The sequence below is a fragment of the Phyllosticta capitalensis genome (genome assembly GCF_038381095.1).
Source record: "Phyllosticta capitalensis strain CBS 128856 chromosome Unknown BKA78scaffold_5, whole genome shotgun sequence".
NCBI lineage: Eukaryota > Fungi > Ascomycota > Dothideomycetes > Botryosphaeriales > Phyllostictaceae > Phyllosticta > Phyllosticta capitalensis.
Genome location: NW_027117443.1, coordinates 467773 through 492658, shown reverse-complemented (window position 1 = coordinate 492658; position 24886 = coordinate 467773). Strand labels below are relative to the sequence as shown.

The 24886-nt window shown below is 55.9% G+C and overlaps 7 protein-coding genes across 7 annotated transcripts; 3 read left to right on the top strand and 4 right to left on the bottom strand.

Annotated features, from left to right (window-relative positions):
• Positions 1-3421: 3421 nt before the first annotated feature.
• Positions 3422-4267, bottom strand: BKA78DRAFT_250554 (uncharacterized protein; the record flags this gene model as incomplete). Its single annotated transcript, XM_066884585.1, has 1 exon — positions 3422-4267. The coding sequence occupies one exon, from the start codon at positions 4265-4267 to the stop codon at positions 3422-3424; it is 846 nt and encodes a 281-aa protein (XP_066744042.1).
• A 1605-nt stretch (positions 4268-5872) lies between these two features.
• Positions 5873-6420, top strand: BKA78DRAFT_130033 (uncharacterized protein). The gene has a single exon (XM_066882571.1). The coding sequence runs from the start codon at positions 5991-5993 to the stop codon at positions 6315-6317; it is 327 nt and encodes a 108-aa protein (XP_066744041.1). The 5' UTR covers positions 5873-5990; the 3' UTR covers positions 6318-6420.
• Positions 6421-8330: 1910 nt separating this feature from the next.
• BKA78DRAFT_352571 (uncharacterized protein) lies at positions 8331-13623 on the top strand (the record flags this gene model as incomplete). Its single annotated transcript, XM_066891378.1, has 2 exons — positions 8331-12594; positions 12647-13623. 2 exons carry the CDS (start codon positions 8331-8333, stop codon positions 13621-13623), a joined length of 5241 nt encoding a protein of 1746 aa, XP_066744040.1.
• A 312-nt stretch (positions 13624-13935) lies between these two features.
• On the bottom strand, positions 13936-14334 carry BKA78DRAFT_295328 (uncharacterized protein; the record flags this gene model as incomplete). Its single annotated transcript, XM_066886474.1, has 1 exon — positions 13936-14334. The coding sequence occupies one exon, from the start codon at positions 14332-14334 to the stop codon at positions 13936-13938; it is 399 nt and encodes a 132-aa protein (XP_066744039.1).
• Positions 14335-15357: 1023 nt separating this feature from the next.
• Positions 15358-16944, top strand: BKA78DRAFT_331353 (glutamyl-tRNA amidotransferase subunit A; the record flags this gene model as incomplete). Its single annotated transcript, XM_066889868.1, has 3 exons — positions 15358-15481; positions 15539-15854; positions 15921-16944. 3 exons carry the CDS (start codon positions 15358-15360, stop codon positions 16942-16944), a joined length of 1464 nt encoding a protein of 487 aa, XP_066744038.1.
• Positions 16945-18083: 1139 nt separating this feature from the next.
• On the bottom strand, positions 18084-18687 carry BKA78DRAFT_313524 (uncharacterized protein). The gene has a single exon (XM_066888393.1). The coding sequence runs from the start codon at positions 18433-18435 to the stop codon at positions 18136-18138; it is 300 nt and encodes a 99-aa protein (XP_066744037.1). The 5' UTR covers positions 18436-18687; the 3' UTR covers positions 18084-18135.
• A 156-nt stretch (positions 18688-18843) lies between these two features.
• BKA78DRAFT_313523 (uncharacterized protein) lies at positions 18844-20600 on the bottom strand. The gene is made up of 2 exons (XM_066888392.1): positions 19617-20600; positions 18844-19596 (listed from the first exon to the last, which is right to left on the bottom strand). The coding sequence occupies exons 1-2, from the start codon at positions 20467-20469 to the stop codon at positions 19292-19294; spliced, it is 1158 nt and encodes a 385-aa protein (XP_066744036.1). The 5' UTR covers positions 20470-20600; the 3' UTR covers positions 18844-19291.
• Between the last annotated feature and the right edge of the window lie 4286 nt (positions 20601-24886).

The following is a 24886-nucleotide window of genomic DNA, read 5'->3' as shown; positions in this document are numbered from 1 at the left end:
ATGGAGATGGAGAGTTGGTTGACATGTTGAAGTTGAGAAGATAATAATACTGTACGGGCTGTACCGATGCCACCATGCCACGTCGAGTTGAAAACTCTTTCGACCCGGACGTGTACAGTGGACCTCGACCATCATCACCGTCGTCGTCAGTCGTCGTCCTGCACAGCGCTGGTTGGTGCATTGCAGCTGAGCCGCACCTCAGCAGCAGGAACAGGCTTCTCGAAAGCTTCGATGCTTCCTTCGATGCGGCTGGCGGCGCCGCTCAAACGGATGCAGTGCGGCTTTGTCTGCCACTGCGACACGGTTTCTCATGCAACTGTGCGACATGACGGGCCCTGAGACGACGGCCGCGAACGGAGAGAAAACACCATCTTCCCTCCCACAACCTCAACGCGGGCAGATCATGTGGAGCCTGCCATGTGAATCCGCAAGGATCATGACCAGCACCCGACTGACATCACTTGTTCTTCTCAAGTCCGACTTCTCCCATCATCACTTGACATACAGCGGCTGTCATGTGTGGCCCCCCCCCCCCCCCCCCCCAAAAAAAAACCAACTCCTAGTCCATCCACGTCTCCAGTATATTCGCTGTAGTAGTGGCCTGGCCCGTATCTGTAATCGAGTTTGCCTGACTCGTTCCTTTTCCTCTTCTCTCTATTTTTTCCTCCTTTGCCCTGGTGGCTCGGCATTGGATGGCTTGCCTACGCTAAGCCCATCTGCCATTTTTGCTTGGTGCAGATCCATCCCATCCATGAGGCGCCTTTTCCACCCAACCTTAATTCTGCTACATTGCACCAGGCTCATATATTTGCCTCGTCCCGGTCCGACTCGTCTGCCAACCGGCTATACAAAATCAATACCCTCTATCCCAAAGTAGGTGCGGTGTCACTATAAGCAGAGTTTCGGCGTAATCTGTCGTCTATTTCTTGCTCGAATCAGCGCACTCCAAACCCATCTTGAGCGTCCACCCACGTCACACGCCATTGCTATTTCAGCAACGCCCGTTATGCGCACTGCCACGGCACTTATCGTTGGAACAAAAACATGGCAATGGCTTCGTATTCGGTTTCTCCTAGGTTGTTTGTCGTGTGCTCACAGTTTCAACTCCTTCTCCTTTTCACATCTCACGATAAAACCCCAGAAGACTTTTTGTAGGCCACAAAAGGAATGGCGACTCCAAAGCGGTGCGGGGTGCTCGAATGCTCCCTGTGACTATCCTTTCGTGAGCTCAAGCGCCCAAAGTCGTTCTGTGCGCGATGTGCTTGATCACTCCCTGTACACGCATTCTTGCTCTACAAAAGGTCAACTTGCTAAATGTCCAAGTTACAAAACACAACTACCAGAAGCATCTGAACACCCCCGACCTGGAGTTGCCATTTCTTTTGCGAACCACCGTGCTTCCCTCTCAAATTTTCAAAACAAGCCCTTCGCAGATAGACGACTACAAGCGTATGGAAGGAAGAAATTTTCCTAGAAGCAGCCGAGTCAAAAATGTCCATTTTCATTTTCAGCACCAGAAGCTCCGCATATTCTACCACTTTATTTCTGTTTTACACCAAGTCTGAAAGTCGAGTCTCGCGAAGCTGTCGTCATTGTCGTTGCCAAAAAGCACTGCCAACGCTTCCCAAACAAGCCGGATCCAACCCAACTCCCGTCCATCTCAAGACTCGCAACTGGCACTCTGATGCAACCTCAAATATTTGAGCCGTCAGCGCCACCGTGTATTCCCTTTGGTGATGTATTGTGTAATCCATATGATTGGTTTGATAGGCTATGCTCTGGTGAAGGCTTGCTCTTCTGCCCTTCTGCCCTTTTGCCCTTCTGCTGTTTTCTCCTCCTGCTCCTGCTCCCCGCTCCGTTCCTCTGTCCCGTCTCCTTTTACTCTCGCGCTGGCCGGCTGCTGCGGCTTGGCCAATCATCCGCTTCCAAGCGCCACGAACGTACAGTTAGGGTGAGTATCAAGACGCAAACGTGGTTCGTTGCCATGGCATGCCACCGACACTGGACCACACCTCTTGACAATAATGTCGGAGCCACGACGTTGGTTCTGTACCTGTCACGGAATTTTCACTTGTTCTTTGCTAGAGAAGAGTAGCATTGGGACGGCTCGGAGCGTGTGTGCCAGACAGCTAGCCTGTCCGGGGCGTGTGTGCTCGCAGCAAACGACAAGACTCGCACAGAGGGATGGTTGCAAAAGAGATGGCGCGCACCTTCTGGCTGGACTGCTCGGATGCTCCTTGGGGTTGTGTTCGCGGGCTTGTCGGGTTGGCAAGTTGTAAGATTCAAAAGATATGTGTAGACAGGGAGTGATCCAACACATCTTGTTCCCTACAGACTTGGACATGTGAGCTTGTGAAATGATACAGGGCTACAGGGAGCATTCAAGCAATCACCCCGCACCTGTTTGTTCCACTGCCTTGTAATCGCTCTCCATTTCTTTGGCAACCAACCCACTGTGCTCCCAATGTCCTCCTCTTCATTCAGAGCATTTGAAGGTCAGCCGACCGCCGCTGCTCTCGTTGCATCATCTCCCGCGGCCCATGGCACCGAGCCAAGTTCGGCCATCCAACTGGCATCGAGCGTGGCCTGAGGCGCATACACACGACGCATGGAATCTTCGCTGCTCTTGCGAGCTTACGTCTACTTCTTTCCTCCAACAAACAAGCTGCGCGAACATTGACAAGGCTCGTCGGGCCCACGAGACGACGCAGCGACATGGTTGCGTACACCAAGCGCCGAGTTGCTGGCACGCTACTCCCCAGCACTGGTGTTGTGCATAATGTGTGTACAGAGGTCGATGAGGGCGTCAGTCAGCCTTGTGATTGCTGACGTGACGGCCATGTCTTGGACGGCCCAGCCAGCCAGCCAGCCAGCCAGCCGACCAGCCGCCGTTAACAGAACATGCATATCGACCGAGACACGGGCGACCGACGGGTGGTCGGTTGCGTCACTTCGGCGGGAATAACGAGAGCTCGCCAACATGCGCGCGTTCGCGGAGGGAAAGAGGTGCGATGGTTTCTTTTCTCGTCAAAGGCAAATGGTTTCATTGAATGGTTGTGTCTCGTTTTGGAACTCGAAAAAAATGTCCGAATCTCCCCCCAAAAAGGAACCAGTCGCGCGCGCGGACGGACGGACGGCTCTCAAACTTTGTCTTACACATGATCAATCTTCCAAACCCGCGTTCAGAGGGAGAGGAGCTTCCCCACCCCCCAATTCGGCCAAAAGTCCTGTCCGTGTGATGCGCAGCTGTTGACGAAAAAAAAAGAGAACGCCGAAACACCGAGCCCAGCTCTTTGTTCGCCCCTCGAGATTCCAATGCCAGCCGAAGAAGAGAAGTGTGGTGGTGCGGCGCCAGCCAGGCACGTCGTGCGACCAAAGAAAAGGTGAGAGTGGAAAGAGTTGGTTGCGTCATTGACCGTGTTCAAGACGCGGCGGGAGCGGATGCGAATTTGGCCTTCCTGGCCTCAGCCCTCGCGCGGTCCGCGTCGTTCATCCAGGATGGGCCGGAGCCGTTGGCGGCGCGGTTGTTGTTCCCCTGGCGCTCGTTGCCTCTGCCGCCCCGTCGTCCGCCGCGACCCCTTCTCTTGGAGTCTCCGCGTCTGCCGTCGTCGCGAGCCTCCCGCGCGCGCTTTGGCCTCCTCTCTGGCAGAGCCTCGTTGAGTCCTGAGATGCCTTCGGACGCTTCGATGCCGAATTTCTTGGCGCGCTCGAGCTTCTTCGCCGCTTCGTCGTCTTCGGTGATTCCAAACTTTTTGGCGCGTGCCTTGCGCTTCTCGAGCTCCTCGTCCAGCGACACGTCCTTCAATCCGGAAGCAAAGTCCTTCTTTTCCGCCTCGACTGGCGCCTCGTTGCCCTCGGCGGGTTCGGCGGCGGTTTCGTTGCCTGGCTGCTCGGGCTTCACAGACAAGTCGTCGGTCTTGCTGGGGTCGACGGCGGCCTCTTGGTTGGGAACAGCTTGAGGATTGGCGACCTGGCCCTTTCCGCCTGCCGCAATGGCCGCTGCCCCGGCTTCAGTCGACGCGGTCTTGGCAGCCTCAGTCGGGTTGTCATCGTCCCAGTCAATCTCATCTTCGGCGGCAACGGCAGTCTTGCTTGTTTCGGTGGTAGTGGGAGCGGGAGTCGCGGTTGATGGTTCCTTGTCGGCGTCGGCCTTGTCTGCTTCTTGGAGACGGGCAACCATTTCGGCCTTTTTGCCAGTGTGAGGGAGGGAGCGCTGCTTGAGGAGAGCCTCAAGCTCAGCATTCTTCATCTTAGCGTAGTCTGGCATCGTGTCGAGTGGTATGAGGGTGAGACGGAGGTGGCTGTCGCGACGCGTCAGTCAACTTGGTACTTGGGAGGAGGCGGCTGAGGAGAACGACGGTGAGGCGAGTAGTTTGAGTTTGTACTGACTGTTGGGACAAGATGTATCTGACCGTGATGGCAGAGCGATTGGCGACCAAGCTGGTTGTCGGATGGGGGTTGGGATGGTTTGGTGATTCGCGATGTTTATTGCCAAGTGAAGCGCGGTCGAAAGACGATGTTGGCTGGAACAGATGGGTGCAGGGAAGCTCTCGCGCAAGCCCCACTGGTAGCACCGCCACAGCGCCACGCAGAGGCCACCCAGCTCACCTCTCACTTTTCACTTTGCTCTCCACAAACAACACATGCCTGACTCTGCCGTGGTCCCAAATACAATTGCCTCGAAAGCCTCAGAATAGGCCACCCTCACCACCGCTAGGAGCCTCCGAGATTTAGCGGTCAAATGGCCATTCCTTGACCGGCGCCCCGAGACGCGTTTCTGGCACTCGACGACAGGTCATTTTCTCGTCAATGGATCCACCATACGAAAAGGACCAAAAGAATCGGGTCACATGCTCTCCCCATTGACACACGCGCTTGTCCATCTGTTCAGTTTGGGTGCAATGAAATCGCCTTCAGCAACCCGCTTAGCCTACTTACTGCATACGCCACGGCACATCCACCAGCTTCAGGTCGGCGACGAAAACCGCTGAGAAAGAGAGTCTCCCGTGGAAATGAGAAATCAACCGGGGCGCCGGGTAGATGCAACGGCCAACGGAAGCGGCCGTCCAAGGTCCCGGAGCTCCACCAATTTCTTGCAAAAGGCTATCTCGGATTTCTTTTCATGTTCGTCCTATCAGAGAGTGCGACGTCTTTTTCCTTCGTCCGCACTCCCTTTTGGAGAGCTCACTCCAGATCCCAAGGTTCTTACGGAAATGCTCGCGCTTCATCCTTCCCAGCTGGACACAGCGTCGCTCGTGGGCATAGCTATGCGCATGCCTTTCCATTCAGTTGGGTTTCCAAAGCAAATGCAGCATGCACCGAGGGCGCTTATGGTCAGTCAATTAACATACCAACCCAACAAAATATGGACTTGAGAACAATTCTGCAAGAGACTCGATTTGAAAGGAATTCCCATCCAAAAGTCAACATCCAGTGGCGTCGTTCCTGTTCCTGTCAACGCGAAGCTTGTACCTCTATTGGAAGAGCCTAATATGATACCGGCGGCTCCGCCAAATGCCGACCTTGCTCCCCATGTCTTACAAGGAGCGTTCCGCGGCACGGATTGCAACTGGGCCTGCACATGAGGATTTTGGCCTCCACTGGCTGCAGATGTTCCTGGATATGTCTTGCGGCAGACTGAGAGCGACTGGCTTGTTCCGAGTGGTCTCGAGCTGGTATTCGCCGCGTGGCTGGAAGCATAGCGCTTGTCGCGTTGATGTTGCCCCGCTTCGAGCCATTGGTTTGGCCTTATCATTGGTGCCAATAAACACCACGATCAGAAATCATCAATCGGCAAAACGGAAGTTGAGAAATGCCTGTGCCTGGACCCGTGGATAGCAACGACGGGGAGGAAAAGAAGAAAAAAAATGTCAAATAGACTCACGGGTTGACTGAACCGCGAAAGGAAAAGAAAATTCGCTCCATGACTCGAAGCCAAAGCACTTGCATGCGTCTTCAAGCCTCTACTTCAACGTCAAAGTCTGTCCGACATGCTGCATGCGAGCTGCTCTCAACAAGGCAAGTGTCACTGTGCGGAGAGACTTGGCGATCCTGCACAGCCGGCGACAAAAGAGCGGGAAACTCAATTGCATGAAGATGCGCAGGGAAAGATCCGAATACGTCCAGGTGATGAGGCGGGTTATAAAATGTCATCACAGGGGCCGATATTGAGCACCACAGCAACGAAGACTTGTCCAACCGCGCGCAATTTCCAAGTGGCCAAGGGCAAGAGCAAGAGCAATTTCAACGTCTCCATCCCTGCTGCGGATTCTCTTCCCCGGGCATGCGATGGACCGGCAGCAGCACCATGTTCGTAAGCGCCCCGGGAGGTCGGCGGGTAACTCGCTGGAGCTAGGTTTGCGGAAATGGTGGTGGGCGTTGGACGAGGACTCGTGTGCCGCAACTTGGATTGTGCATCTCAAAGTCAACGAGTCAGGAATGGTGTCGTGCTATCCGGCGGGTCGAGACGGGAAAGGCGGCCACCGCCCGTTTGACAGACTGGGACATGGCGTGGGATGGACCCTGCAACGGAAGTGGATTGGCGCTGATGGACAGGAAAGGGGAGCACCTCTGTTTGGAATGGCGAGTGAAGACGTACAAAGGCCTCTGGACGCTTTTCATTGGAGGACTCACCCTACACTATATCAGCTGACTGAATGCTTGGCGACCACGGTGTGTATGAGCAACCAATCAACAGCGGCGACAAGGATGTGACCAGCCAGAGCGGCTTGCGGCGTTCGTCTCCAACGTTGGCTGGCGCTGTGCAACGCACCAGGAGTCGATATATCACGATTAAGAATGCTCCTACACTCGACATGGCTGCTCTCTGTCGAGTATCCAACACCAGATGGGAACGTTGCTGGCACGCGGCGCCTGATGACTTGTCGAGTGGCGAAGCGCAGAAAGGCACAGCCACAGCCTCAACAGCAGCAGGACGCAAAAACGCCTCGGTGTGGCCGACAACAATTGCACGCAAAGCTGCCCTACGCCACCAGGCTGGCTACCCTGACTATGACGTTTCGGCAAACAAGTGACGAGTGGTACTCAAGACGAGACGAAAAGGGCTGCAAGGCTGTTTAGCCCCAGGTCGTGATAGGGCTCGGAGTTGTCGAATGCCACGTCGTGGAATGAATGGAAGCGGCGCTGGGCGCTTCATTGGGCAACAAAAGCGAAGATGGAGCGAGGCCGGGGTCTTGTGTGGCGGCCAAGGGGAGAGGAGGGGGAAGATGATCACGATGCCCTGTGCGCTGGCAGCATGAGGTGTGGAGAATCAAGACGGAGACTGACGACGGACGACGACCAACATCGGACTGGCCGAGGGGCTCTTCCCAGCAGCAACCGGACCGAAGTTGGACTTCAGCTGGAGTCGCACTGCAACGCGGACCACAGACACGGCGAAGGAGAGGAAGTTTTCTGTCTTAACGGCGTGAGGTGCATGGCATGGCATGGCACGGACAACGACCGAATGGCGGGAACGCCCTTTTGCAGGGTTCATCTTTTGGCACCCTCGCTCGTGCAGCAGCCCATCCACCACACATCATGCCCCGCCACGTCCACCGAAGCGCCCAACCCAACGGCAACTCCAAGCGCTGAGCTCCAGAGAAAGCGAAAGATGTTGCTCGTTCTCATCGTCATGATCATGCTGCTCGTCGGCTACCGCGTCTGTCCCGGCGGCGCAGCTCTTGAACTCTCTACTGACCCCTGGCCGTATGCCCATGTGGATTCGCTGCCTCCCGCTCCGCCGTGCTCACGTCACAAGCCTCAAATCTTTCCAACCTCCCTGTTCCCGGTGTGAATCGCTCTCCTCGCTCCCGCGCTCCCATCAATAGCGCCCGCGCGTCAATCTGCCCGGGCCGCAGCCTTGGTTCGCCTGTCTTTTGCTCCTTTTGCTCCTTCGGCACCACCGGTGGCGTCACAAGTACAAGAGAGACGGAGCCTCTGCTACCTACTCGCCCGACGCCCACGCATTTTGCACCTCCAAATCTTGTCGTACTCCTAGCGCCTCTTTCGCATCTTTTCCGAGTCGGGCGCCTACCCCCTCCCCGACTCCCCGCGCCTCGCTAAAAGTATTTTTACTGCCTGCATGGTCCACCGCGAGCGCGAGCTGACTGCATACGCTACTTGGCTCTCCGCGCGCCTGGTCCTGTTACCTCGTATGCGTCGTCCTACTCTCTTCTTCCTCTGTGCGAGCTTTTACTCACTGCTATCGCCATCCTCAGCGAGCACAACAGACAAGCTCGAGCTTCCATGCGCTCCTCAGCGCACCAATTCGCCATAGCCAATCCTGCCCCCGGCGTTCCTTGCATCGTCGCCTCCAGCAGGTCTCGGCCATGGCCTCGCAAAATCCGCAGCCCGCCTCTTCTTGGTTCAGACGTGATGCTTCGTCGTCGTCCATTCCACAGCGCAACCCTTCCACCCGTTTGCCTTCGAAACTAGCAACCCCTAGTAGTGCCTCGTCTCTGCCAATCACCACTTCCTCTTCCCAACGGCCGCCGACCAAGCTTACCAAAAACAAGAAAATCCCCGAAAAGCCGCGACCTGGTCCGTCAGGTGGCAGCGCAAGTATCCAACAGAGGGTTGTACCGTCGGTCAAGAGCTTGGGTGGTGCTGGCCTGCACCGCGAGAACAACCATGGCTCGGAATCGAATCATGGTTCTCTCCATCCAACCAAGACCCGTGTTCCACGTTTCGATGCAGCAACTACCCGTACACCTCCCCTTGCAGCCGCATCATCGCTCGCGTCAGGGTCTTCTGCTGCGTCTACTCAAAGCAGCCCCAGGACCGCCGTGCTGAGGAGGAAACCTTCATCCATCGGCAGGCCTTCGCTGCGTTCACGCACCGTGACCGGGCCTCCAGTCATGATGCATGCAAATGGCTCCATTTCAAAGGTGCTTTCGAGCACGACTCCTGAACCTTATTCAGATACGGTCTTGGGAGTTGCCATGCCTTTTGCTCCCCCGCCCCCGCTCAGCGAGGAGCGGCAACGTCCCCCTGACAGCCAGCCACAGAATCAAGCAGACCCCGCGAGCTATGCACATACCGACTGCATGGAGCAGGAACGACTGAATCAGCTCTATGCTTCAAATCGATCGCAATCTACACCGGCTTATGCGCTCTCCGTCAGCCCCTCGACCCGGTGCTCCGAATCACCTGGTCACTTCAGCCATGCCTCTTCCTCCACATCCATGTCGTCTCCTTCGCCTGGCATGGTATCAAGAGTCAGATCGCGAACCAGGCAAATCAGTCCCGTCACAATAAGACCTCCCCTGGATCGCAGCAAAGCCGATGGGACTACATTGACTGTGCCATCCGCGGATCGTCGAGGGAACTTCACGCGCTACGAATCCACCAACTCCTCTTCATCATCGTCCACCGTCGTCGGAGGTGATCAGGTCAGGCGGGAAAGAAAGGTACCAATAATTCAAAAGGAGGAACATCTGGACGTACCGAAATTCCAAGCTGCGGAGAAGTTGGCTGATCTAAAGGAAAAGATTCCACAGGCACCTCCTGTTTCTGTTCCCAAACAGCCAACTGAACAACCCGTATATCCGCCCCCTGAACTGGCCCATTTGGCCGATGTCGACAACAAACCTCCAGTGTCTACTCATTTACCCCGGCCTGCTCGGCCGAGTCGTGAAGGGACACAAGATCTTTCTCATCTCCAACGGCCATCGCCTGTGGTCCAAAGCAATCTTACAAGCCTTCCCGCCGCCCGTCATCGGCGTCAAATCTCCTCCGGATCAGTCAGCCCCGGCTCATTTGCCAGTCGAATTACTTCGCCACAGACCAGCAATAGCTCGAAGAAGCCTTCCGTCTCGACCAACGCTACATCACCAAATCCCAGTCTCCCCGACTCTCTGCTGTCGCCAATATCAACCAACGAATCAAGTGTAGAAGAGCGTAGTAGGGGTCTCAGTCCTGGCAACGCCACGTCGCGCTTTGGCTTCTTCACGAGAAAGTCTCCCGCCCCAGAGAACGGGTCTCCGAGCGCTGTTCTTCGCAAAGAGAAGAGAGGCTTGCGCAAAGGTCCCGCCGCGGGAACTGGTCATGAAGGCTATGGTAAATATGGCATCGGAAGAGGACGCAGTATCAGTACCAATAGCCTGGCATCAAGTGTCGGCCGCTCCCCTAGCTCCGAAAGTGTTGCTAGCAACCAGGCCGGGAGGCAGCCTTCGAGCCGCAAGGGTAGCTACGACAATACCTACCGCAAAGAGAATGTGACCCACCAGAAAGACGCAGGGATGGATGACTTTTTACGAGACCGACTTCAACCAGTGATCATAAGGGGAGAAGGAAGCGCTGGTTCTAGCATTGCAACCAGCTCCGAAGCAGCTGTAAGCACCAGCAGTCTAGGCTCTGGTCCAGCACGGGCTGCCACCGCTCCGCGAAACGATTCAAGTACGTCATTGGCAGCCATTGGGAGTCAGAGACCGAGCGTCGATCGTAGTCGACCGACTTTGCTTCCCTCGTCGATGACCGATAGTATTCGAGGCAAATCGCCGCTCAAGGCACTCGCAGGAAGGCACAAGCGTACTGTGAGCCACGATTCAAATCTCTCCATTGAGCCTGGTCCTCAGTATCCCAACACAACTTACGGAGCGTCCGGGTCAAAGAAAGTCATCATCTCCTCCCCATCGACAGACCCCAGCCGCGGCAGGCTTCAGAAGAAAGAAAAGGACAGTCCGTCCAAGTTGAACCGCAAGTGGAATTTCTTTCAGCGAGCACAATCAGTCCCAAAAGACTCTACTCCTCCACCGTCGATGCCATTCCAGCAGCAAATGCCATTCACTGTTCCATCTTCACAGCCGCTTCGAGCAGTGGCCCACTACGAGATCGACGGGCCAGAAGAAAGACCGGTGAACATCCGCGAGCTTGAGTTGATGATGGAAGAAGTTGCGCAAGCAGCAGATGACTCGGAAAAGGAAAGGTCACGCCCTCCCTCTTCTCAAGAGAGAAAGAGAAGCCATGATTCTGTGCTCCTCCCTCCGCCACCCATCCTTCGATGGCCCTTTGAGAGCGCAAACACTTCACCGCTCACATCTCCCACTGTCTCCCGGTATCTGGAATCTGAACTCCAGCAATTGGAATCAGCGCCGCTCGACCTGACCTCCCCAGCAACCACATCGTTCAGTCAACGGTCCAAAGAAACCCAGGTTCCACGAGCCGACAGCAAAGATTTGGGGGCTGGGACTGGAGAAGGGCCACCTGTTCCTGTTGAAAGCACCGCTCAAGCAGCGCCAAAGGTGACTCCTGAACTCATGCAAGCAAAGTCACCTCTGGAGCAACTTGCGCGACCGAGTCGGCTGCAACAAGTTGGAAGGATTCCTCACGTTATCAGCACAGGAGATCGAAGGAGAAACCCAAACCATTCAAGCTTCTCGAGGCCTTTTGGTCCAGATCTCCCGTCGCCTGGTCTTCCTCCTCCAAAACATGCTCTCGAGCTTCCTTTGGGAGATTCTCGTCAGCCAAACCCGTCAGATCCGCAGACACCTCCCACGAATCCTCCAGCTCGCGATAGCATCATCCCGAGGCCATTGTTTTGTAACGGAAGTGGAATCGCGAATTACGACGAACCAGCGCTCCAAGGCAAGACCTCTGGCCGCAGTGGGACTCAGATTCCGGAATTCTTTGCATTTCCGCGCAAGTACTCGGAAATTTCGCACACAAGTAGTTCAAACGCTGGGGCGTCATCTTATGCTTTAACACCAGGGCCTCATGTTCCTCCGGAAGAAGACGAAGTCTGGCGAGAGTATGACGACTTGATTGACGAAGTGATGAGCAGTCCCGACAACAGGACGCCGAAAAGCAAGGAAGAAAAGAAAAGAGCCAATCTAAAGAAGGACAGCGTGTCTGGAAAGTTGATGGAGAGAAGGAGCCGACGTTACTCTGACCAAACGCCCACTTCGTGGCTACAAGACTCGAGTCGCCCAGGAACAGTCTTTGAGGAATACCAAGATGGAAAGGAGCAGACAGAGATTCCCAATCCCTTTACGGGCAAAGGGAAGGCCGCGGTGGTCCATTTTGAAGACACAAATGTGTCTCCCAAAACTGCCCGGCCCGCTCAGAATCCTCAAACTTCAGTCCATCTGCGGCGCTCACAGATGCTCGCGAATTTCCAACCACTCGCTATGCTTTCCACACAAGGCTCGGCCTCTACTGCTCCAGTGGAAGGACACAAGGACTTTAATTTTGCAGACCCCGAAGGACGGCTGAGCCTGCCTAGTATGCGATTGAGTTTGGAGTCTGCCGATCCCGCTTCGGGGGCACCAAAACTCGCTGCGTCCCCATCCGAAGGGTCAAAGGCGCCCACCGGCTCGTCATTGAAATCACAGCCGCTTACGCAAGGCGCGGCTGATATCAAGGAAGAAAACGAGGAAGAACCGATCAAGCCCAACGCTCGTTACCGCGACTCTCGTTTGATGGAGATTGCCGAGTATCAAAATGACGGTGTGATTTCTATGGCAAATCTGCGTGTTGGTGCACTCAAGACAAGCAAGTGGTTGAGTTTTGGTCGCGTTCTATTCAGCCCTGCACACTCGGACCTCGAGAATAGCCACGATGAGCGGGTCTTGATTCTGGATGGACTGGGTAAAGGTCAGTACCCTCGAAGACCACACTTTTCGATCATAACTAATTCTGTCATCAGACTGGTCCTACTTTTGCGCACTCACCTATCCACGCACCCACTTCTACTACCTGTCACCAGCGCCATCATCCTCTTCCCAGCCCTCTGCTCCCATCAACCCGCCGCCGAACTACACGCACATCCACCACTCCCACGCCTCGGCTCCATTCCCCTTCCCCCGCGGCTTCTTCACCGCCGTTGTCTACCGCTTCCCCACAGCCGCCCCCGAATCCGTTTACCGCGTCATTGTCGGAGAATGCAAGCGCGTCCTCCGTCCAGGCGGCTACCTCGAGCTTTCAGCCATCGATCTGGATCTCGTCAACATGGGCCAACATGCCCGGAAAGTGGTGCGTGATTTGAAATGGGCGATGCAAAGTACAGAGGCGGACGTGTGTCTGGCAAACGCGAGCGACGTGCTCCTCCGGCTAGTTGGACGACGTGGGTTCGAGGGTATCAAGAGGGGCGTCGTCGGCGTGCCGGTGAGTGGGAGCTTGAAGAAGAGCGGCGAGTCTGGTTTTGGCTCTACGGCTGCTGCCACGGCTTATAATAGCACCTCTACACCTTCGACGAATCCATCCGGACAGCCCTCGTCCACCGAGCCGATGGGGCCCTCTTCGAACACGTCGCCGCACACCGCCGCCGTCGGCACCCTGCCAGACATGACATTCGGTCCAGACCTTTCCTCGACAGCGTCAGCCTCGTCATCAGCCTCGTCCGACGACAGCAACATGATCTCCCGCGTCGGACGGTGGTGGTATTCACGCTGTTACGAGACCTCTATGTTCCCTCGCCACAGCGACACCACGATGGCCAATGACGGAAGCAACGAGACCGAACCCGCCGCTGCCTACTCTGCCGCAGGAGCAGCCGACAAGAAAACCATGTTTGCCGATGCAACGCTGCTGCACGAGTGCGAGGAGCGCGGCACCAACTTCCGCTTGCTGATTTGCTATGCGCAGAAGCCGGAGCAGGCAAGGAGGCGGACTGTGAGCGTTTGATGGATGAATAAACGTTTAACCCTAACAGCATGTGGTGGCAATGATGATGCTGTTCACCACTTCGACGACTTTGTTTTCTCTACTTGCCGAGTCCATCTCCTGAGGACCTTGGACGAATATTCTCTCCTCTTGGCCTTTCACCAACACTACAACATCTTTTTTTTGGGTCCATCTCCACCCTCAAGTTTGCTAATCTTTCCGATTATTCTCGTATATACTTTGCCGCTACCTCACTGTCCTTCCTTTCATCACAGTACAGTGTTCGTTCTTGTTGCTATTCCAGCTCAGGCGAAAGGAGAGTTTGGTGGGGTGTCACATGTTTCCGTTTGCGAGGTTTGACGTTGATGACGATGATGATACCCTGTCATAGGACTCGAGAGCCATGAGAACGGTCGGGCCATGGTCTTGGAGTTTGGAGTTTTCTGTTTTCTTTTGCATTTCATCGAGCCCCTCTTTCTTCCTCTTTTCGTCTTTTGGCTTCTCGTTTTCCAACGCTTCACTACCGTCCTTGTCTACCCACCTTCGAATCGTTTCGCACACGATGGGAACCCAAGCGACTGCAACAACGGCCGACCAATCATCATCACAGCAGGATGGGACGCGACGACTCACGACTGTAAAGAGCGACGAGAGCGACGAAAGAGAAAACGGAGCACCACAGGGGGCAACGGATGCACGCACGCACGCACGCACGCAGGCTGTTCTGAGCATTTCTTTTGGCGTTTGGATCTTTGTCCCCTTTCCTTTACTTCCTTACTTCTTTGCCTTCTTCTTTTCTTCGCTGTGGATTTTATTTGGCCGAGTGGTTCAAACAGGGAAGATGGGCAAGCAAGCGTTTGAGCTACGTATATATGGTGAAGTACAGCAGCTCATAGTACAGCAACACAAAAGTCGGTGGTCATGTATGAGACTTGGGTGGCGTAATGGCTGTGGAGGGTGGTGGGGATAGGGATGGAGGGGGAATAGATGTAGAAATGATGGATGAAGTTGGTGCTTTGGCTCCTTGGTAATTTTGCGTTCTATGAGTATACGTGCGTGGTGTGGGTTCTGCCCAAAAGTTTCATGATCCTCCAACTTTTTGCAACCAACATGATGCCATTTCTCGAACTGCGAGAGTGGTCCGAAAGCTAGCTGCTTGATTGTCTGGGAAAGGGAAGCCCGCCACCCGTCACCACCACGGTAGGCAATTCGGGCTTGGGGACCAGGTAGAGTCATTGTTGACTGTAAATACTTTGACTTGTGCAAAAAATATTTATACATCACAGTGGGTTGCGGAAAATGGCGACTCCAAAGCAGTGCGTGCGAGAAGCTTGAATGCTCCCTGTAGCTATCCTTCCATGAGCTCAAATATCCAAGTCCTTAGGGAGTAAGGTGTTTGATCACTCCCTGTGTATGTATCTCAATCTAGAAATCTAAACACAAGAGATGACAGTCAACTCACTAAGCGACCAAGTCTAAGAACACAACTACAAGGAGCATTCGAGCACCCGCCTCGGAATTGCCATTTCTTTCGCAACCCACTGTGACATAAGCCTACATCATAAGGTGGATCAGAACTAGTTCAAAAGGCTCGTAATTGGCACCTGTCATTGGATTGACGACGGCTTTGAATTGAAAGAGACGGGACCCTGCAGCCAGGAGCTTGGGCCACTTCCGCCCCGGCCGGGGCGCTCCGCTCCGCCATTGGCCCGCCGTCGACATTGTCTTCCTTTCTGCTCGCGCGAATGGCTCTCCATGTCTCTTCTGCGGCAGCAAGCGCAGAAATGCCTGGCTAATCAGGTAACCCACAAGGGCCTCAATGCCTTCATCGCAACCGAAAACGCAGACGCCGTCTTGCGCAGCGTCGAGGCCGACTCTGGTACATCCCAGCACTGCACGAAGCTCTACCGCGGAAAAGATTGACTAACGAACCAAGCAAGCGATTCTCCCCTCCGTGGCCGTCTGATCGCCGTAAAAGACAACATTTGCACGGCTGACCTCCCTACGACGTGCACGTCCAGTATATTGCAAAAGTTCCGCAGTCCCTACGATGCCACGGTGGTCGAGAAGCTGCGCAAGGCCGGCGCAGTGGTTGCTGGCAAGACAAACATGGATGAGTTTGGCATGGGCTCGCACAGTGTACATTCGGCGTTTGGAGCTGCCTACCAGATGAACGCAGACGGACAGGAGGTCTCCGCTGGAGGCAGTTCTGGTGGTAGTGCCATTGCGGTAGCGACGCAGCAGTGCTGGGCGTAGGTTTACAACCTTCCATGGCTCAGAGGGATTCGATACGTGGGCTCAGGCTGACGAAATTGCAGGGCATTGGGAACGGATACTGGCGGTTCCGTCCGCCTGCCAGCCGCCTACACGGGCATCGTTGGCTTCAAGCCCTCGTACGGACTGGTGTCGCGCTGGGGCGTCGTCGCGTACGCCAACTCTCTTGACACGGTGGGCGTGCTGGCGAGGGACACGGCAGCGGCTAAGCAAGTCTTTGACGCTGTCAATGGCTACGACGCGTCGGACCCGACCAGTCTGGCGCCTAGCACGCGTTCACGAATCCAGGCCGCCTTGAGCTCTGCCGCACGAAGGACCTCGCTGCGCATCGGCGTGCCGACAACATACAACATTGCCGAGCTCTCGCCCGTGGTACGGCGCGCGTGGCTCAAGACGCTGCAAAAGCTGCGCTCGCAGGGGCATTCACTACATCCTGTTTCGCTCCCAGCCACGTCATCTGCGCTCTCGGCCTACTACGTTCTGGCACCGGCCGAGGCATCATCCAACCTGGCCAAGTACGACGGGGTGCGGTACGGGACGCGAGCAGCAGGGCCGGACGGCGGCGACGGAGAGGTTCTGTTCAGCCGGACGCGCGGCCAGGGGTTCGGCGACGAGGTGCGGCGGCGCATTGTCCTCGGCGCGTACACGTTGAGCTCCGAGGCCATGGACAACTACTTCATCCGGGCGCAGCGCGTGCGGCGGTTGGTACAGGGCGACTTCGACGCCGTGTTTCGGGCCGCGAACCCCTTGATGACCTCTTCTCCCTCCGCAAACGCGCAACCAGAGGACCACGGCGTCGACGTGCTCGTGTGTCCGACGGCTCCGGGCCTACCGCCGAGTCTGAAGCAGCTTCAAGAGACAAAGCCGGTGGACGCGTACGTCAATGACGTTTTGACCGTGCCTGCGAGTCTGGCAGGGCTCCCGGCCGTCAGCGTGCCCGTGGCGGTCGAAGGCAATGGCGAGCCGGACGCGACGGTCGGGATGCAGGTGATCGGGCAGTACGGCCACGACGATCTTGTGCTCGAGGTGGGAGGCATGGTTGGAGATTTCAAGCCCGGAGCCGCGTAAACATCATGGACACGATCCCAGATTTTCAACCCAGACTTTCAACCCAGTCTCTCAGCTACCACGGTGCCAGGCTCTGCCCGTTACATGGTCACATGTCTCCTATGGCGTCAAGGGCGTGGAATTTCCAAGCGCCAGCCTACAGTCGTCGCAAAGCCTCTCTCGACCAAACGTTTAGCGTCCATCCTGTAGACAACAGCCGTCGTGGTACATGGCTGCCTGTGGATCATCCCCAGAGGTTGGAAGCATGTCCAGGCAGGGACAAGAAACTCGTCTACATAGGAAGGATAGAAGATATGATAGGAAAGCCGGCTCAGTAGTACTTTTGTTCACCCAACAAATATCTGCTGAGAGATCCTCCACATACTGTTCAGAAAGGAAACTTGAAGAAACAATCAAAAGCAGATCCATTTCTAAGGGCTTTTGTTGATAGAAATGTCGGCAGCTAGGCATTCACTTTTCTGCGTGTGCCGCTCGAGTAGCTCAATATGAAGACCTGCCGCATCGGTAGCTCAATAGCCACATCCACCTACAGTATCTACTACCTTGGCTCTACACATGTTTTTCCTTTGTTGTCCGCTGTCCCTCACTCTTCGAGGCCCACTCACTCTCTCACATGCCTCGAGCCAACAACCCCCGGCCGGGCACTCGCACACTCTCCCTCTTGCTTAGCTTCTGACTCACACTCACATTTACCCTCGCCTGCTTTATGCCACGCCTCCCACGCCTTCCTAAAATCGCTGCCTACATAGCTTCGTTCCTCCTCCTCCCGCCATCAAGAAGACACATAACCCTTTAAAGTACTCCACTAACTATACCGTAGGCAACAGCAAACACCAATCCCGTCACCCATCCCGTGATGCACCACAAGTAGCCACCCGCACTAGCGACGGTAAGAGTCATAGGAGGTATAGGTACGTACTCATCGGCCGCCGCGTCTCGCCTCACGCCGCCACATCCATCCGCCACCCCGCTTCGTTGCGGAGGCAGGACGCCACACCGAGCCAGCCAGCCAGCCAGCCAGCCGCAAGCGACGTCGGGCGGGAATGGTGACATGTGTCTACGACTAGAGGACATGGGATTTTTGTTTTGTGTGGGAGGAGGGCTGTCGGTCGGTCGGTCGGTCGGTGCACGTGAAGCTGGGTGGTAACTCAAGTAGGTAGGTAGTGGGTAGGTAAATGTAGAAAGAGCCATCTAGTCATCCAGCCAGCCAGCCAGCCAGCCATACACCTTCCCTACCACCCACCCTCCCAGTAGGCAGATACACATACAGACAAACGAAAGGCGCGGGGCGGCGCAGCGCGACATGGCATGGCAAGCCCAACCAACGCCCTCGTCCAGACGAATGAGCCGAGATTCCTTCAACATAGTAGATCGACGCGGCCATCGGGTGGGAAAGAAAGCGCTGCTGGCAGGCAGGCAGGCAGGCTGGCTGGCTGGCTGCTGAGTCAACCCAAGCAAGTTGGTGGGAAGGGAGGGGAGGCAAAGAGACATTTCCGGTGGATTGGAAAGAAAGGAAAGGCAGGGAAGGGGATGGAAAAGAAGAGTGAATAAAGGAGGCAGGCAGTGCGAGGAATGCACGCAAGGAGAGGTAAGGTGAGAGGCGAGAGGCGAGTGACGGAGTGAGGCTCACTCATCGAGTCAGCTCAGCTCAGTTCTCAGCCCTGCCTGCCTGCCTGCCTGCCTGCAGCTCAACCGTGTGTTTTTGAAAGCAGGGTTTGTTCAGAACGCGAAATGATTTTTTGGAAGGAGAAGCATTGAAGGAAGGATTGAAGAATGGATAGACGCGTGTGGGTAGAAAGAGGGTGTGGCAAGAATCCAACCACGACGCCGGAAAAGGGAGGCAATAGAGCGGCTCAGCGGGACAAGGCGCGGCGAGAAAAAGAGAAGTCAAAAAGTTTATTGAGTCAATAATTTGGTATTTCTAAATTCGTTTGCTAGCCGCGGAGCCGCCTCAAAGCAGCTCCGGGCTCGTGTCTTTCATACTCATAACCCATCAAAAATTGGCAACCGCTCCCAAAATTCCCAACCCAAAGAACTGTTCCCCCATAGGCGCTATTGTCACAAGGTACTAGGTGTTTTTCCAAACATTGCAAAACAGAAGCTCCCGCTCTCCAACGCCAGTTACGCCCGCAACTCGGAACAAGTCTTGTTTTCTTGCCAGTGATGATGCCGTAGGCTGTTTCCCGTGGTCTCTGTGATTTGTTGTCTGTGTAGCCTTTTCGACTCGGCGACGACCTTTGCCATCATCTTCCGTGTTGTAGACCGGACAATTCTCCGGAGGGCTCTCTCTCTCGGCGACGCGCTGAATGACCCGCCCGAGACTTTGCCGGCCACACGGAAGCTAGGCTTACGCAGCGATGCCAGGCCCGTCGCTAACAGCAGTTGCCGTTGCGCCTGAGTCGGCGTGCAGGTCGTAAGACTTTGCACCAGTGTGGTCAGAGAGTCCGGTAGAGTATCCAGGGTCGACCACGAGAGCCTCTTCGAAGAAGTGGTGGTCTGGGGAAGTGTCGGAAAAGCCAGCGTAGTCGAAAAAGGTGGACGTTTCGTCAAAAACAGAAGGTTGACCATGGTCAGGAAGGAAATCAGCCAGGTGGAAATCGCCTGGCTTGCTGTCGAACTGAAGGGGCTGGAAGGAGCCGGCCGACACTGCAGGTCGCACAACATTGCTGCAGAATGTTGTGTCTGGCCGGGCTCAATCGAAGCACCAAAGTCGAGGGAGTTGTTCTGGGGCGTGGGAGGGAGCGAGATGGCGTTGTTGGGAGATTCGTAGTCTTCCATTGACTCGGGGCTCGCGTACGAGGCTTCCCGGTGCGACATGAAAGGGCTGTCGAAAGGTTCGGTGGTGACGGCGGGACTAGTAAATGCCGCAGTACGAGGGTCCATGGTTGGGTGGGAGGTGGGTTGAGCCGTGGTCTTGTCCGACTTGTGCGGCGCCGAAGTGGGCGGAGGTGCCTGCCGTGGTGCAGGGGTTGCGGACTCGAACCTCTCGAGGGCAATGTCCTCTTCCCAGTTTTTCAACGAGGGCGGGAGGGGGATTTCAGGAATGTGTGGTGTGGATTGCGAGCGGTACCAGGTAATTTGTTCCTGGAGCTTTTGGGTGTACTCCCACATTGTCCGTGCGACGCAGTAGTACTGGTCTCGCTCGGAGGTGAGGCGTTCCATTTCTTCGCGCTTCCGCTCGCGAGAGTTGTGTGCAGCGAGACGGTTGCGCTTTACTCGCTCAATACGGCGCTGTTCCTTTTCGTCTGCCGTTTTGGCGCGCTTGCGAGGGGGGAGGTTTGTTTTTGGTTCAGGGAGGACCTGACCCCATGATTTGCGCTTCTTTGGTTGTTTTTGTTGACCCGGAGAGGAGGAGTTGGAGGAGGGCGGACTCAGCATCATCGACGCCGAAGGGTCGGCTTGCGATGCGGAGGGAGTAGTGGAGCGTTGAAGATCTTCCATCTTGATGGTGGTGGGAACATCGGAGGATTGAGGAGTGGAGGGAGAGATGTCAGAGGGGGAGGCGGAAAGAGTCGCTACGCCCATGGTCGGATATATAACAGCGCTGAGAAAGGAGTGAAAGAGGGAATTTGCGAGTAATGCATGAAGAAGCCGAAGGCAGTGAGGGCGGAGGACCGTGCCTCTATGTACGGGGGTGGAGGTTGACGGTGATGCGGGATGAGGGAGTAGTGGACAGGTGTCTTTAAATATAGGCGGAGGCGCAGCGAGGGCGACGAGCAGGCTGGAGCACCAGCAAGGGGCCCTGTCAGCCAAACTGAGAGCCAGGGCCAGACACGACGCCCAATTTAGCATAGCCCCGAGTTTCAGCACGTCGCAAGTCCGCGTCGCCTGCCCGGCCGCTGCGGCCCGCCGCCACCACCCAAAACCCGGCCACGACTTGTGCCGGCTCTTTTTGGCTGTTGTTTGCTCTGCAGCGCCATCCTAACGACCTTCCAGGAACCATTCGATTTTTCACAAAAAAAAAAGTCAATCGCTTGCTCCATCATGTCATGGCCAACAGCAGACTGACTGACCTCCTTACTTTCACCGCCAGCCCGCCAACACACGTCTGTGCTGTTGTGGAGAGACAAGCGGGGCTGGCGGCTTGACGAGTCGACAAGAGTGACAATCGGTATGCTCTGCTATGCGCTCTTCGGCCTGGCTTCTCGAAGCTTCAAGGGTCTATCGGATCTGCGGCGCCATGGCAGACGATGAGACGCCGTCACGGCTACTTTCCATGACTCGACCATCGAGACAAGCACATCAGGAATCCAGCCCCTGAGCAGCAAACACTGGAGAACAGCTCAACTCCCCGATTCCCCATGGCCCAGCTTAGCTCTCTTTGTGTGCCGGATACATGAAATGCTCCAGCCTCCACTGACGCAACAACTTGCGCTGTCCCCTTCGCCTCCGCTTGCCATGACAGTATCGTGCCATCACTTGTCCTCGACCTGCCTCCGTGCCACTTGTCGGTAGGGATCGACCAGCAGCACGAGCTTCAGTGTCCACCGCTCCTGAACCGCTGCCAGCTGCGTTGCGTTCCGATGCTTGCCAGCCACGCATGCGAAGACGCCATCCTCATGCGACGCCCCCTCCTTGCTCTCCTCCCCCACTCTACGCCCGTATCTCCCCTACGTAACCCCCTTTGCCCCCTTGTGCCCGTCGTCAGGAACACCACCACCATCCACCACCCGTCGCCGGCGCGTCCCGCGTCGCGCGTCGCCTTCATCTGAGCCAAGCGTCCCGTGTCGTTGGCTCCAGAGCCTTGGCTTTGGCCGCACCTTGCAGAGACATTTTTATTTTTGCCCCCTGGCTTCAGTAATTACCAGCCAGCTCGAGATACGAGCATTGGCAACGTCTTGGAAGAAACCCCGACCCCCAACAACCTTAGCCTAACGGCGTGAGCACCTCCGCGCCGTACTTACGTCGGCCGGCCGGTCGTCGTGGAAAATCCGTGCGTGCACCTTTTGCCCGTCTGCATGAAACCCCCCTAACCACCACCCGGCCCTGCCAACCCACCACCATGATCATCCCGTTTGGAACAGTCGGGATCCGCGGGTTCAAACAAATCTCTTGCTTCGCTTACTTAGCCGGTCGTCGTCTCCATGCTTGTTGTGCTCTAGCCGGTGGTGAGGTGCCTTTCCGTCAAAAGGGGCTTCCCGTCCCTTGATCCCAGTAGTTCCCGAAACCGTTTTGCCCTCTTGCCCGTGTGTGCTTCCAATAATCACCGAGCAGTCATGGACAATTTCCACTGTTCAATTACTTGTACGACATGTTCATCCTTCCTACTGGATGCAGTCATCTCGTAGCGATGAAGGTTCTTTTCAAATTCAGTTGCAGTAGTAACCTCTTGCTTCCCGTGGATGCCGGTGCTGTGCTCGACCAACAAATGTACCGAGGCAGAAGTGGTCGCCCGATTCCCCCCCATCCCAGCAGTCATCCACCTCACACACTTCAAAAAGCCGCACCAGAAACACCCAGCCAAACCTTCAAGACCGAACAAATCGTCAAAGCTCCAGCTCTCTCCATCGCGAGTAGGTAGCTCTCGTGCACGGTCCGTCCCTCCAGTCGAACCTAAGCGTTCGAGGACGGCTGCTAAAACAAAGTCAATCTGAAACACATTTCATCTGCGGACGGCGGCAGATCACGATCGCTTCCAGGACCGCGGGGTAGGCACGCACCTACTGTAGCAGTAGCAGCTGCAGCTGCAGCACTGTTCCTGCGGTGCGCTGCGGTGGTAGTGTTCCAGGACTCTCAGGAGTTCAAGGCGTTTGTCTCAGCGTTTCGTTTCGCACTGTGTAGGTGCTGTTGTGCTGTAGGTCGACGACTGCCGGTAGGGATGTAGCGAGGGACATGGACCTCGGCGTCGTCAGCGCCCTCGTAACTACGCGGCCGAGCTCCTTGAAGCAAATCATTGCTCGTGCTTGCTGCGTGTGCAAGAGCTCGTGCTGATGGGGAACTGTGCGTGCTTTGCAGCAGCAGCATCGAGGGGAGTGACTACTTTTGTCCACCAATCAGATGGCTGTGCTGGACGTGACGATGTGACGGCACATGGCTACGCAACGCTCGACACAGACGCTGATTGACGACGGGACTCGCAGTGCCATTAACAGGAGATGGATGGCTAATATGTGAGATGGCCTTCCCATTGGCGGTGTAGGAGAGCAAACACATACACATCACTACCTCAGTCCTTGACCATTCTCCTTGCGCGTCGAGTACTATAGCTGGCCCCCAAACCATCTACCAGTCTCCCGAAACTGCACTTCTGCAACAGTAGTAGCTGTCGTGCTCCATGCTCCTCTCTACAAATTGCTCCAGAAGCCGCTCGGCTCGATTCTCCGTCTAGCGTCCGCCCGCCAGCCTGCCTCGTGGCGTGCAGATCCAAACCGATCAATTCAGGCCCATCCATCCGATCAACCAAACAGGCCACCCTCCATTCGTCTCACATCGCCTCGCCTCGCCTCGTCTCCCGTCGTCTCGTCTCGTCGCGGGCGGGCGGCCGGCCAGCGGGAGGGAGGGAAAATCATCCATCCACCCTGCCGCCAGTGCTGATGAGTTGGACATGGCGATTGGATGTGGATCGTGAGCCGCCAGGCGCCAAGACAGGTGGACCACCATGAGGTGTGCTGCGCTCTTGCCGCTTTGGGAAAGTCGATTGCAGCGGCCGCTAGCTCCGTTTGCTAGTGGCTCGCGCGTCAGGAGGCCAGCCCTATGCGCGGCTTTTGTTCCATGCCTTGTGGCGGTTGGAGGAGAGCTACGTACCTACGCTGGAAGGCTGGAAGGCTGGCTGGCTGGCGAGCATTCACCCGCATCTAGTGCGATTCTTGCCAGCTTCGGCGTCGTGGTACAGTACATGCTACTGGCGGCGGGAGTACCCAGGAAGAGTGGTACAGTAGGTGTGTTGCAGCCAGAGACGCCGCTGACGACGGACGGGTGTGACGACATGCACAGCTGGGCTGGCGACGAAAGACATTCCAACTTGTGCACTTGCCATTTGGTGGCAGAGTTGTGCGGCACACGTCGATTGAAATTTTGTCAAGAAACCACCTACCATTGAGACTTGCTTGCGGCAGAAGCGTTTGAATTCGAATCCGAATACCTTGCCGCCCAAATAAAGTCTTGGTTGGTTGTAGGTTCAAGCCTCGTAGAAGAATACTACATACACGTACATGCAACGACAAGGAGCCTTTGAGCACCTGTGCACTCCTCCTCCTGCCTTGGAATTGGCATTGCCTTTGCGGCCCACAACCGCTCGCTCGCGCGCTTCAGTTGCCGTGCTGTACACCTCACACCTCACATCTCACACCTACTTCAGCTCCCGAGGTTGACGGCCAGCAGGCAGATCAATCAGCCGCAGTGCAACTGCCCAACACGGCACGCACTCACTGTACACGATGCATGGCGTCACCGCGTCACAGAAGCGCGGGCCCGCGGCTCCTTCCCATCCGTTCCGCGCACTAGTACTGCAGGTAGGTAGTGTAGTTTTCCTCCGCTTCACTGCGCTGCGCTGCGCGCGTTTCTTCCCGCCGTCCATCTATCGCCGGAGAGCGTGGTACTCGCGCCGCGCTTCGTGTTAGAAAGGTGAAGTTTGTTAGGTGGGTATATTAGATTCGACGTTGTTGTCGTTGGTGGTCTTGCCGTTGTTGAGTTGTCGTTGTCGTCCTAGGTTGTTTGCGATCTGCGAAATCAACAGCCGCGGCTGTTCTGTTCTACGATTGCTGCTGCCAACTAACGTGCGATCTTTTCTGTTGGCTTGCTTGCTTGCTTGCTGTCCATCTGATTGAGTTTGCTCTTCGTCAGTCGTCGCGGGAGCCTCGTACACACGCATGTCCAATGCTACCAGATGTGACGTGTTTTGTTGCCAGTGTCGTTCGTCATCACGGCTCGCTCCTCTTTGGATCACGCCTCACGCCTCAGCTCTCATGCATCAATAACTTCGAGAAGTATGACTATCTACTTC